Source organism: Polypterus senegalus, chromosome 17, assembly GCF_016835505.1.
Source record: "Polypterus senegalus isolate Bchr_013 chromosome 17, ASM1683550v1, whole genome shotgun sequence".
Taxonomy (NCBI): domain Eukaryota; kingdom Metazoa; phylum Chordata; class Cladistia; order Polypteriformes; family Polypteridae; genus Polypterus; species Polypterus senegalus.
The window spans coordinates 38,232,151-38,246,387 of record NC_053170.1 but is presented as its reverse complement, the minus strand read 5'-3'; the positions used below and the strand labels follow the sequence as shown (position 1 = coordinate 38,246,387).

The following is a 14,237-nucleotide window of genomic DNA, read 5'->3' as shown; positions in this document are numbered from 1 at the left end:
AAGTATTGTGAGAATGAAATGCTGTCTTTTTGTTAATAAATAAAACTATTAAATAATCCATTTAATTAATTGAAATTTCATAAGTAATTGTTTAGAATGATTAATATTGTAAATGTGGTCCTTTTCTTAATTAACCACATCTAAGTGAGATAGAAGATGTTGCTTGCTTGACTTGATTCAGGACAATCACTTACCAAGAATATTTGTGTTTATTGATTTTATGGTCCCATTAATGCTTCCTTCAACTGTGCTTGCCATTATGAAAACCTGGTATACTGAGGAACTGTTCAGATTCTTAAGGATCAGACTCCTTTTGGAACCATCAACATTCACATCTAAAAATTAGAAAGGAATAAGGACATTTATTAACTAAGAGATCATTGTTAAAGGCTTGTTTATCTAAGGCAGTGGTTCTCAATCTGTGGGGCGGGCCCCTCTAGGGGGGTGCAAAGTAACAAACTCGAAGTTGTGAAAAAAAGAAAACAAGAATCAAAAATATGAAAATACATCTATTGAAGCCAAAACAAATTAACTTAAACTACATTCTGATACTAGAAAAATAAATACAGAGTTAGATAAATATCGATAAAAGTTAAGTAGGTATAATAAAATAAGCATCTATGATATATCATTAATTAAAAAAGAACAAATTGTTATTAGTGGACTCCTTTCAAAAAAACATTAGGGGGATGTGATTAAAACTGTTATGAAAACTCGGGTCGCAAATACTTAAAGGTTGAGAAACACTGATCTAAGGGATACCGGTCCTTTGATACATAAAGGTACAGATAAGGATATACAGTATTTTTGATTAGTCTTCTATAGAATATACCTGCTACTCTTACTTATTTAAATGTACAAATGGAAATGTTCTTTGAAATTTGATAAATTCAGATGATCAAAAGCACTAATCTTTAACTTATGCTCGATGACAGATATGTTGTATTGTTCAAAATAGCTTTTACTCACGTGACCATTTGCCGTTTTCTGCCCGGTAGAATATGGTATAGGTCTGGATAAAACCATTCCGGTCATCAAGTGGTATTTCTTCCCAGATTAGTTCTGCATGAGATTTCCCAATTTCACCCACTTTTAAAGCAGGGGCTATCGACGGGGCTGCAATTGAAAAAAAATAAAAACACATTAACCTTTCATTTAGGCAGCAGATCCCACCTGTTCTTGTATTAGAGGTCACAGTATGTGTACAGTATATGTGATTTATTATATTTTGCTTATCTATCTATCTATCTATCTATCTATCTATCTATCTATCTATCTATCTATCTATCTATCTATCTATCTATCTATCTATCTAACATAATGTAGCAGCACTGAGAGGTTGAAGGAGTTGAACCTTTTCAATTTAAGCAGAGATTAAGCTGTGCCATGACTGAAGCGTTTAAAATTATAAAGAGAATAAGTAGGTTCATAGGGTCATTTGTACAGAACACAGTGAAATTCTTACTTGCATGTGCAAATTAGCTTGCAGCATATCACAATGGCTCCCTCCTATTACTTTAAAACGGATGCTGTCTTACTTGAGGACATGCTAACCAAAAAATAATTAGGCAAGCTAAAGGTTATGTGATCCATAATGTGAGCAGTATGTATGCTGTTTCTTATGAGCGGAAAACACACTGTATAAAAGCAAAAAACCCATTCCAACATATGGTTAACATTTCGTTTGGTTTTCCCATCTATAATATTTTGTGTTGATGGTGCTCTTCTGATTCACTGCAGAAATTATATGGATCACTCTTGACTTGAAATACTGGAGCATTAAGCTGAATGCATACAGAAAGTATAATTAGTCATACAAAGGCCACTTTCAGTGTGTATGTGCCAGAAAAGTTAATGCATGTGACAAAAGTGTAGTACATAATTAAGCAAATATTAAGCAAAGAAATATTAAGCAAATAACTAAATCTAGTGCAGCTCATATTTGTCAGTGTCACAGAAGTACTAGGCTGAAATAGGCATTAATAGGGTAAAATTGGGTGTCTGTCTATAAGGGGCAATGACATAATATGCTGTTTAGTTGGATTTATTTTTTAAAAAGCAGACTTCATAAGAGTTCGTGTTTTATGGTTCTTTAGAAGAAGTTTATGATAGAGCATGGCTTAAATATTCAACAATAAAGATGAACTTAATTCCACTGCGAGGTGGATGGCCTCCCATTTTGTCTTTAGCTTTGCACCAGTGCTGCAGGTCAGGGATATTGTAACATAAATTGGTCAGACCCCATTCTTGTTTCTGCCACAAAAAACCTTGAACAGAGACATATCAGTTTATCTACAACAGAGTTCTAATGAGTTACAGTTTAGGAAATCAAATGAATAAGCAGATGTTCTTCTGGTTCATTATGTCATTTGGATAAAGGTAACTAAACAAATAAAGTAGATGGACATGAGTTATGTTGAAAACACTATATATACACAAACTGCACCATTGTGTACTGCACTACAGTATAGTAAACAAAGCTGCATTTTCAGATAACATTACTGACTCACTACATATGCCTTAGTCCACCTCTTTTTAAACCATATCCTGGATATTATTGTTAAAGATAATAACATGCTGATTTTATTAAATAAAGGAAAAATTAAATAAAGAGCTGAGAGGAAAATTTACATGAGACACTAACACCTATTTCCCCAATGCAGTAGTTAGAAACCTAACTCTCTTTCTCGCCTCTCCTCAAAAAATTAAAATAAAATATATTTTTTACATTCATAATTCCACCCATCTTTTGTCTGAGATATTTGGGTCTATCTCAGACACATTAGGCTCAAAATAGCCCTTAATCCTTAGTCCAGTATAGGGTACATACAGAAGCACACTCACATTCAGTGATACAAGGTTAATCTAGATTTGCCCACCAACATCATCTTGTGTTTTTGAGATGTACCACCTAGAGAAAACTCTAATCTGAATACAGGCATAGATCAGGCATGAGCTTGAACCAAGGACACTAACGTTTTGGAGGAAGCAATGCCTCCATGTCATCCTAAATTCAAAATGTGCTCTTTTCATTGTAGAGGCTGAATGGCATATAGTGCTTTTTTGGCACTATTAAGTGCAATGTAAGAAATGCCCCTGAAATTGGTACCAGTCCATTGTAGGGCACAGCCCAACTTACTCCCACTGTGCAAATTTTGAGTTGAGCGACTTAATCTGCACATCTTTGAGGCCACTTTGAGACAGGAACATGCAAACACAAGGAGAACATGCAAATACCACAAAAAAGTCTGGTCCCCTGAGCTGTCACATGTCAGTCCTGTAAACGTTGTACACATTTCCATTGAATTTCGTTCTGCTTTAAATGCAAATCTCAAATACAGTAGATACGAGCTCATTTCTTTTAAAACTAACATATTTATATTATAGAGGAGCTAGAGACCATATGAAATTTGGAAACATGTTTTAAAGAATGAAAATGTGAAAATACAAAGGTATCTGATGGTCATTTCTTATTATAAATCTGAAACAAAATAAAGGTAATTTCATGGACGTAAATGATAGTGTAGGCAATCAAGTTAGCAAATTCAATATGAAAAATTTGAAGTTTCTATCCAGTGTTTCAGTCAGTTTTAAACCTACCTCTTTGTTTGAAGTAAGCATCCACAAACTGAGGACATCCATAACCTTCAATGTATTGAGGATAAACTGCAACACGGTAAAGTTTAAATGGTTCCAGATTTCCTAGTAGAAAAGATGAGAAAGTTTTTAGGTACTGTTTTTTAACAGCAATTTAAAAGGCAAGCTCACTGCCATCAAATATCGAAGTTTCATTTAGGCTGCTTTACATTAATGTAACAACATACCGGTTATATCCAGCTCTGTGACATTGGGGCCCACTAGTTTGAAATTGTTGGTGGCAGGAAATTTTTTAGACATTATCCACCATTCAATGACATAACCAGTTACAGGAAATGACTTGGGGGAAGCCCAATTAACCTTCAGGCCGTGTTGTTCATTGATTGAGATGCTGATGCTTTCTGTCGGTTCCAGATCTGTTATAAGATAAAACAAAATTATGTTAAATATGGTAAGATGATAAGAAGCATTGTTAATTGCTCATAATGCTAACAGCCCAGACAAATGACAAGCAACTATATTGTGGTTACGAACTGTGGCAGGAGGCAGACATGATGTTAGTCCATCAGAGGTCCTAAGGTGCAATATTTGTGAAGACTCACATAAAACCTGCATTGAAGTCAGTGGTCATTTGCAGGGAAAGGAGGTGGAAAAAAATTGCATTGTTATGCATTTTTTGTTCTGCAATTCTAAATTGGATTACAAGAATCTGTTATGTTAAACTGTATATTATTTTTTGTAGTTGAATCTTACACATGCTAAGTGACTTATCCAGGGTCATAGTGTACTAAAGGGTGAGAATGAACCAGCAAACTTTGCGGTTTAGAGTCAAGTAGTGTAGCTGCTAGGCAGCAAAGTAAACCTAGATGTTAGGGAGTTTCGTGTGGCCCATCTCCTAAAATTAATTAAGAGTTCAATGGTCACTCTGGCTGAGCTCCAGAGAACCTGGATGGAGATGGGAGAAACTTCCAAAAGGACAACCATCACTGCAACACTCCACCAATATGGGCATTATGAGAGAGTGGCCATAGAGATGCATCTCCTCAGTAAAAGGTACATTGAAGCCCACTTGGGGTTTGCTAAAAGGCACCTAAAGGTCTCTCAGACTGTGAGAAAGATTCTGTGGTCTGAAGTCAAGACTGGCATCATGTCTAGAGGAAACAAGACCCTGGTCATCACCATTCCAACAGTGAAGTATGGTGGTGACAGCATCATGCTCTGGGGTTGTTTTTCAGCAGAAGGGACTGGGAGACTAAACAGGCTTAAGAGAAAGATGAAGTACAATGAAAACCTGCACCAGGACATTCTGGAACATAGACTGGGTTGAAGTTCAATTACCAACAGGACACAAAGCAAAGAAAACACAGGAGTGACTAAGGAACATTTCTGGAAGTGTCCTTGAGTTGCCTAGCCATAGTTTAGGCGTGGACTCAATCAAACATCTCTGGAGAGACCTGAACATGGACTGACAGTTCCCATCCAACCTTACACAGCTTCAGAGGATCTGCAGTGGGGAATGGCAGGAAATCCCCAAATCAAGGGGTACAAAGCTTGTTTCATCATACCCAAGAAGAGTCCAGGCTACAAAAGGGGCTTCAACCAAGTACTGAGTAAAGAGTCTGAATACTTCTGTCAATGTGATATTTCAGGTTTTTTTTTTTAATAAATTAGCAAAAATTTCTAAAATCCTGTTGTGGCTTTGCTGTTCTGGGGTGTTGAGTGTTGCTTGGTGTAAGGAAAAAAAATTAATCAAAATAATTTTAGCACAAGGCTTCAATATAGCAAAATATGAAAAAAATGAAGGTGTGTGAATGCTTGTCTGAATCCACTGTATATGACTAAAGGCGGCAATTAAAATTTCCTAATTTTTTTATGTTTGCTTCACAAAATAAACAAATGCTTTTGTGTAATTTGCAACAGATGGTGTTTCTATTGAATGTGGAACAACCAAGCATGCCAATTTGGGTCAAGCAATCCTGAAAAACAATAGCATTTAACTTGGTTACATGCTTCACATTACTTTATATGGGGCTGCCGGTAGTGGACACATTGTTCTTGTACGTAATCACTTTTACTACTATTTCTGTAGCTTGTTATCATTATCATTATTACCTATTTTTACTAATAGTATTTGTTGTTGTGTTATATTTTCTTTGGTTTTTCGATTTGTAAATTCAGAATTCAATTTGGTGTTTTTGTGGATGCCTGTGAAACAATTACCCACAGTATATAATATTAATATAGGTCATATAATCTGGATACCATGATTACTTTGACACCTCTTTGCTAAAAGTTTAATTTAAGCTATAAATTGGCAGCTTTGATATAGATGTCAGCAATTGGTACCAATAGGAAATAAAAAAAACATATTAGGTATAGTGGTCCTGTTTGCATGATATATTAATGTATAAAAGCTGATATGATAAACGATACATCTATGACGTGTTTATTGACACACAAATAAGTAGCAGGTTTTGTCCAGATGCATTCTAGAAGAAGCCATTTAATTATAAACCTTTGTACTAATATGGTGATCTGTTATTAATACTTTGGTATTTTCATTAACATGTTTTCCCTGTTATATAAGTTTATTTACTTCAAGGGTTCATTAAAATGTACAAATTGTGGGTTAATAAAGCAAATGGTATTACATTTGAATCATTTAATTAGAACAGATACATTTAGGGATCCTTTCAACTAAGTATCTAATTCATTAACATCTTTGATCAAAAGGATTGACCAAATAATTTGCATAAAATATTTGTATATCCCCTAATTGCTATATACTTTCAGGGAGTTGCCTGGCAGGAATGAGATGGCAATGGCAATGAAACCTACATGTTGTTTACAGTCAGTATGTAAAGCCAAAGAATTCTTGAAAGGACTCTAAGCCGAATCAGTAAGTAACCTCATGGCGAAAAAGCTGGAGACCACTGCAACAATTCTTTAGCAAAAGGCAGCAACAGTGAGATCAAATATGAGATATATACCAGACATTCCAGTTTTAGATTCTAGTTTCCCTCCTCCTCCTCTTCCTTCTTCTTTTTCAATCTTCAGTTTAAATTGTTTCCCAGGACTTGTGGAGTTACTTTCTCTTATCTGCTCCCCTTCATTCTGCCATAGATTTGTCGTTTTCCCTCTCACATTATAAAAATCCAGTCTTCTATTTTTATGCTGCACTAAACAAAGCCTCCTTAGAACCCAATTGTTTAAATTCAATATTGCTAATTTAACTGTATCTTGTGCATCAATTATGTATCATCCCCACAAAGGCTTTGCTATGGGCCTTTCTTCTAATGTTTTCTGTAAGATCTGCACCTCTAAAGGCCTTATCACACTTTTTGACATGTGCTGGAGCTGCTCTTCCATTTCTCAATTCTGGTCTCATCTCTTTGCTCAATGCTGACTATAAACATACCTTTTTCTGCTTATGTTTATCTCCTGTTGGACTTTCTTCCATCACTGTCACATCTCTCCAGCAGAAAATCCTTTCTGTAGACCTTCAGAAACTCCGGTCCTGGAGGGCCACAGTGGCTGCAGGTTTTCATTCTGACCCTTGTCTTAATTAATGATCTGTTTTGCTTCTAATTAACTTCTTTTGAATTAATTTTAATTGACTTGCTCTTGAAGACTCAGACCCCTTAACTGTTTCTTTTTCCTTAATTAGCAGCCAAACAATAATAAGATAACAAATGGGCCAAACATGACCAGCAAACTGTACCCATCATACAATATCTGAAACTAAAGAAAGATGAAGGTCTCAAGAATGTTGATCTGCTCAGGTCGCCAGAAAGTTTTAACAGTGCTCTTAGAAAAGAGAAAAATCAACAGTTTTGGAAATGTATGGTATTACACAACGAGTGCAGCAACAAGCCATGGATTTAAAGAACAGATTTAATTAACAACAAGAATCAGCACCTAATTAAGCAACTGGTTGGAGTTGAAAGCCCTGATTTAGTTGGTCTTCTGTTGACTCACTCATGTCACATTTCATTTCTGTTTGGGTGCCATTTAAAGAAAGAAATGAAGGAATTCAGAGGAACAATCAGAGGAATGATCAGGGGAACAAGTCTTAAAAAACAAGTCAATTAAAATAAAACAAAAAGGAGTTAATTGGCAGCAAAAACTGATCACCAATTAAGAATAGGATTAGAATGAAAACCTGCAGCCACTGCGGCCTTCCAGGACTGGAGTTTGAGACCACTGATTTAAATGGCAATCTGTCTGCACACAAAGGGTTTGAGATTAAAATTGGGCTCCTATTATTTTGACTTTTACTTTATTTTTGGTTTTCACTGGCCTTTCTTCATTTTTTCCCAGTATTGTTTTTTTGTGTGAATATGAGCTATCGAAAAATGTCTTTGTAACATGTTGTGCTGTAAGTGTTTTACTTTCTGTCTATTTCATAACACAATGAGATATGTATAACTGCTACCCTAATAATAGGTAGCTCCCTTGGCTCTTTAAGGGATGCAAGGACATTAGGGCCTCTAGGCTGATGGCTGTCCCCAGATTCAGCGCTGGCATGGGATTTAAAGGTTGCCACTTGTGAGTGTTTCTGAAAGTGAGTTACAATAAACATTAAGTGCCAAGAGACAAAGAGAGATCCAGATGAGAGGTGAGAGGTTGAGTGCTCTTGTGGGATTTTTGTCCAAGGAAATTTCTGGAAGCCATGCAAATACAGCAGACAATGATAAAGAAGCCTGTACATTGTAGGTAAGCCAATAACAATGGCCATTTTTATTACTTACTTTTCTCCCTTGATTTATCTCTTCATTGAATTTTGTAAAACTGAAACACCTGTGTATAATAATTCACTCATCTCATTGGAGTTGTTTCCTGCTGGGCCTGTGCCCAGAGAGCTAGCTGATATTTAGAGTATAATCACTAGAAGACAGCTTTTCATGGATATAAAATTAAGAGTAAAGATCAACTTAAACTGAACAGCTGGTAATATGGCAGGAGACATTGGACATTATTTATTCAGGTCTGAATTCAAAATGGTTTTATTCAAAATCGAAAACAGGGTTAGTACATTCTAGCTGCTATGTTGATTTTACCATGTTGATAACAAGATGGTGTCTTACTTCGTTTTAATGCTTGTGTCAGTTTAGCAAAAAAAAAACACTTGTTTTCTCTATTGGTTTTAGAGACCATCTTGCATTTGCTGCATTTATTTTTGTATTTACCACTTTTCTGTTGATGGTTTCTTTGTTTGTTTGAAGAGATAAGGAAATATACAAAAAAGTATTGAGAGCCTAGTAGAATAATGTCTTTATGCAAAGCATAGGGAAAAAAGGCAACACCCATGCAAATAGAATTTAAAACACTGGAATGAAGGGGAAGCTGGAGATGGTAAAATCAAAACCCATACCTCTTCTTTTATCAAGGTTGACTTCGGTGGCAGCTGTGCTCCCTGCTGAATTGGAGGCTATGATATACACTTTATTAGGCTTATTTTTTCGGTCAAAAGAGCAATTCAGATAAGATGTGTTGCAGATAATGGTCTCTGATTGCTCACTTCCTCTTGAAGGTTTAAAGTATACTCTGTAGGAGAAGTGCTTGTTTTCTGCTTCAATTCCTGGAGGAGGCTATCAAATAAAAGAAAGAAAAATGCAGAAATGTTTTGCATGTAATCTCAATCAACAGATTAAACACAAATTATAATAAGTGAAAATATAATCTACCTGTCTACTTAACCCACTTATTCTGTTACACAGTTGTGAAGTTCTGGACCCCAAACTGGCAGCAGTGAAGAGAAGGACTGTTAAATGGGATGTAACACACATTCACTCATTTTGGACCAAATCTTGGAAGAATAACAGGGAGGTCCACATAGATAGCGGTCCATCTGACAATCAAACTTGAGGTCCGGAGATGTAAAGCAGTGTTTTGTCGTGGTGTGTAAAGTTAAATAGTTACACCCAAGGACTATTTTAATCTGCCACCTGAAGTCACCTGGTTTGCAAAACAACATTTTTGCTTCCAAAATTATATGATATTTTTGCAAAAAGAATTTGAGCTTACATACAGTATACCAGTGGCTGAGACAAACAAATCTGTAGCACTACTGATTGCCAGGCTATAGAGTGTATGTATTGTGGCCCCCGGCCGGGGCTGGAGCCCGGCCGGGACGCCCAGGAGGACGTGAGGAGGGCTTGTGCCTCCTCCAGACCGCAGGCGTCCGTCCTGGTTCTGTTGGGGCCACGGGTTGAGGGCATGGAAGCCCTTCCTGTAGGGGCCCGTGGTCACCGCCAGGCGGCGCCGATGCCGGTTTATCCCGCGGTTGCCGGTTGGGGCTGGAGCCCGGCCGGGGCTTGGAGGACCGGAGGAGGGCGAGTGCCTCCTCCAGACGGAGTGGGGGCGTCCGTCCTGGTTAGGCACGGGGCCTCAGGTACAGGGCTTTGAAGCCCAGCCCTGTAGGGACCCGTGGCCACCGCCAGGCGGCGCCCCGGTGCCTGATTATCCCGGGAACCCGACACTTCCGCCACACCAGGAAGTGCCGGGGGGAAGACATTGTGTGGCGCCCGGAGAGCTGCCAGGAAGGCAGCCGACACTTCCGCCACGCTGGGGCGTGCCAAGGATGGCGGAAGCACCTGGGGCTCATCCGGGCATTATTTAGGCGCCTCCCTCCAGTTATTGGTGGAAGTCGGTAGGAAGCAGACGGAACTGGAGAGAGGGACGGAGGCGGCCAGGAAGGCACAAAAGACTGTGGGCCTGGACTTGGGGAGATCGGTGCGAGAAGGCACTGGGGGTGCACGTGAGCACAAACTTTGTAAATATTGTACATAATAAATGGTGTGTGGTGACAATATGATGTCCGTCTGTCTGTGCCGGGGCCAGGTTTCACAGTATATATATTGTGTATATATATATATATATATATATACAGTGCATCTGGAAAGTATTCACAGCGCATCACTTTTTCCACATTTTGTTATGTTACAGCCTTATTCCAAAATGGATTAAATTCATTTTTTTTCCTCAGAATTCTACACACAACACCCCATAATGACAACGTGAAAAAAGTTTACTTTTTTTATTAAAAAAAAAAAACTGAGAAATCACATGTACATAAGTATTCACAGCCTTTACTCAACACTTTGTCGATGCACCTTTGGCAGCAATTACAGCCTCAAGTCTTTTTGAATATGATGCCACAAGCTTGGCACACCTATCCTTGGCCAGTTTCGCCCATTCCTCTTTGCAGCACCTCTCAAGCTCCATCAGGTTGGTTGGGAAGCGTCGGTGCACAGCCATTTTAAGATCTCTCCAGAGATGTTCAGTCGGATTCAAGTCTGGGCTCTGGCTGGGCCACTCAAGGACATTCACAGAGTTGTCCTGAAGCCATTCCTTTGATATCTTGGCTGTGTGCTTGGGGTCGTTGTCCTGCTGAAAGATGAACCATCGCCCCAGTCTGAGGTGAAGAGCGCTCTGGAGCAGGTTTTCATCCAGGATGTCTCTGTACATGGCTGCAGTCATCTTTCCTTTTATCCTGACTAGTCTCCCAGTTCCTGCCGCTGAAAAACATCCCCACAGCATGATGCTGCCACCACCATGCTTCACTGTAGGGATGGTATTGGCCTGGTGATGAGCGGTGCCTGGTTTACTTCAAACGTGACGCCTGGCATTCAAACCAGAGAGTTCAATCTTTGACTCATCAGACCAGAGAATTTTGTTTCTCATGGTCTGAGAGTCCTTCATGTGCCTTTTGGCAAACTCCAGGCGGGCTGCCATGTGCCTTTTACTAAGGAGTGGCTTCCGTTTGGCCACTCTACCATACAGGCCTGATTGGTGGATTGCTGCAGAGATGGTTGTCCTTCTGGAAGGTTCTCCTTTCTCCACAGAAGACCTCTGGAGCTCTGATAGAGTGATCATCGGGTTCTTGGTCACCTCCCTGACTAAGGCCCTTCTCCCCCGATCGCTCAGTTTAGATGGCCAGCCAGCTCTAGGAAAAGTCCTGGTGGTTTCGAACTTCTTCCACTCATGGATGATGAAGGCCACTGTGCTAATTGGGACCTTCAAAGCAGAAGAAATTTTTCTGTAACCTTCCCCAGATTTGTACCGCGAGACAATCCTGTCTTGGAGGTCTACAGACAATTCCTATGACTTCATGCTTGGTTTGTGCTCTGACATGAACTGTCAACTGTGGGACCTTATATAGACAGGTGTGTGCCTTTCCAAATCATGTCTAATCAACTGAATTTACCATGGGTGGACTCCAGTTAAGCTTCAGAAACATCTCAAGGATGATCAGGGGGAAACAGGCTGCACCTGAGCTCAATTTTGAGCTTCATGGCAAAGGCTGTGAATACCTATGTACATGTGATTTCTGAATTTTTTTATCTATACTAATAAAAGGCAAAGCCCTCACTGACTGACTGACTGATTGACTGACTCATCACTAATTCTCCAACTTCCCGTGTAGGTAGAAGGCTGAAATTTGGCAGGCTCATTCCTTACAACTTACTTACAAAAGTTGGGCAGGTTTCATTTTGAAATTCTACGCGTAATGGTCATAACTGGAACCTATTTTTCTCCATATACTATAATGGACTTCAGCTCGATGACACTCACACTACATGTTATAAAGATTATTTTTGAAATGAAGTTGGGATGTTGTGTAAAACGTAAATAAAAACAGAATACAATGATTTGCAAATCCTTTTCAACATATATTCAATTGAATACACTACGAAGACAAGATATCTAGTGTTCAAAAGCTGGGACAGGGGCATGTTTACCACTGTGTTATATCACCTTTCCTTTTAATAACACTCAATAAGCATTTGGGAACTGGTATCATTTAGCAGATGGACTAGCAGAAGTTGAGAATCGGGAGCTGTTCTATTCTCCATATGCAAGATGGCAGTGGTCCTCATATAGGGACCCAGTCAGGACACTTGTAGGTGTACTTGGGCTATGGATTACAGAAATGCAGTGCTGTCAAGGTCCCAATGTACCAATAGAGGGCACTATCGGAGGAGGCCCAGAAGTGTTTGCCAAAGGATATGATTTGACACTGGAAGCACTCCCAGGTCCAGCATTAAAGAGAGCTTGATGTTTCATATCATTGTCAGAGTCGGGATGCAGCCGACAAAACTCAGGAGGTAGTAAGGAGGAAGAATTTGTTTTGTTTTGTATAATTGTGGGTGATATTTGAAGAGCAAATAAATACCGTGTATTTTATTCTAAAAACATCTGGTGCTTTACTATGTCTTGGGGTTAGGACTCACTGGTACCCTTTGTGATCACTATATACATATACATTATGCATATATATATATATATATATATACACACACATACATGCACACACATACATATACTTCATATACGAGGTGTGGCAGAAAAGTAATGAGACTGATTTTTTATTTACCAAAGTTTTTATTTTTTTCAAACATCAATGTTATCCCCTTCAAAGTAGTTCCCTTGGGCAGCTACACACCGATGGAGACGTTGTTCCCACTGTTGGTAGCAGCGCTGGAAGTCTTCAACCAGTATGGTCTTCAGCATGTCCGTTACACTCTTTTGGATGTTTTCTAAAGTCCCGAAATGACGTCCTTTGAGGACATTTTTCAGTTTAGGAAAAAGGAAAAAGTCACACGGACTGAGGTCAGGTGAATAAGGGGGCTGGGGAACCACAGGAATGCCTTTTGAGGTAAAAAATTCTGTTATGGAGAGGGCAGTTTTTCGGCACCATTTTGGTACAGACCTTTCACATGTGCAAATATTCAGTCAAAATTTGATGAACGGTAAATCTGTTCAAATTTAATTGTTCACTCAACATTCTTAATGTTAAACGATGTTCTGATCTCACAAGAGTGTTCACACGTTCGATGTTTTCATTGGTTTTCAAAGTTGAAGTCCTCCCTGAACGGTGTTCATCTTCAACGTGTTTTCTGCCTTCCAAAAATAATTTTTGCCAGCGAAAAACTTGAGCTCGGGATAAAGAATGTTCTCCATAGGCCTGTTTTAAGTTTTCAAACGCCACACTTGCCGTTTAATGGCACAACGTTGCTCCAAATTCCGCTGTTCCATTTTGCGTGATGCACAACCAAAAACACAACTTCGCTAATAGCAGTCACAAAAATCACGTAGTTAACGGAAGGAGTTGAAACTCGCACTGAGCTATGAGAGGGTACTGATACACATGCTCTATCAAGGACAACAGCGCAGCGTTGCCAGATCGCTTGCAGTGTTGCCAGTCTCATTACGTATATATATGTTGATATATATATATATATATATATATATATATATATATATATATATATATATATATATATATATATATATATATATATATATATATATATATATATATATATATATATATATGACAGCAACACTCATAACAGTGACAAAACAATTACATTGACAATTATGTTATGTTATTTTTAAAATGTTTCCTTTTCTTTTTCATAACTTCTTTAACACACTACTTCTCCGCTGCATGGGTATTTTGCTAGTATATATATATATATATATATATATATATATATATATATATATATATATACTGTATATATACTGTATATATACACACAGACACATATATATTTACTGTATATATATATACATACATATACATATCTACATATATATATACATACATATATATATACATATATATATAT

The 14,237-nt window shown here is 38.2% G+C and overlaps 1 protein-coding gene across 2 annotated transcripts in view; it reads right to left on the bottom strand.

Moving 5' to 3' along the window:
* Positions 1-14,237, bottom strand: part of LOC120518198 (granulocyte colony-stimulating factor receptor-like) — an 87,785-nt gene that overhangs the window by 7,543 nt on the left and 66,005 nt on the right. For both annotated transcript variants that reach the window (XM_039740853.1, XM_039740852.1), the window contains 5 exons: positions 8,972-9,188; positions 3,825-4,013; positions 3,601-3,702; positions 970-1,116; positions 195-335 (listed from right to left, as the gene is read on the bottom strand). In XM_039740853.1, the coding sequence (XP_039596787.1) occupies positions 195-335; positions 970-1,116; positions 3,601-3,702; positions 3,825-4,013; positions 8,972-9,188 (796 nt within the window). The remainder of the gene's footprint in view (positions 1-194; positions 336-969; positions 1,117-3,600; positions 3,703-3,824; positions 4,014-8,971; positions 9,189-14,237) is intronic.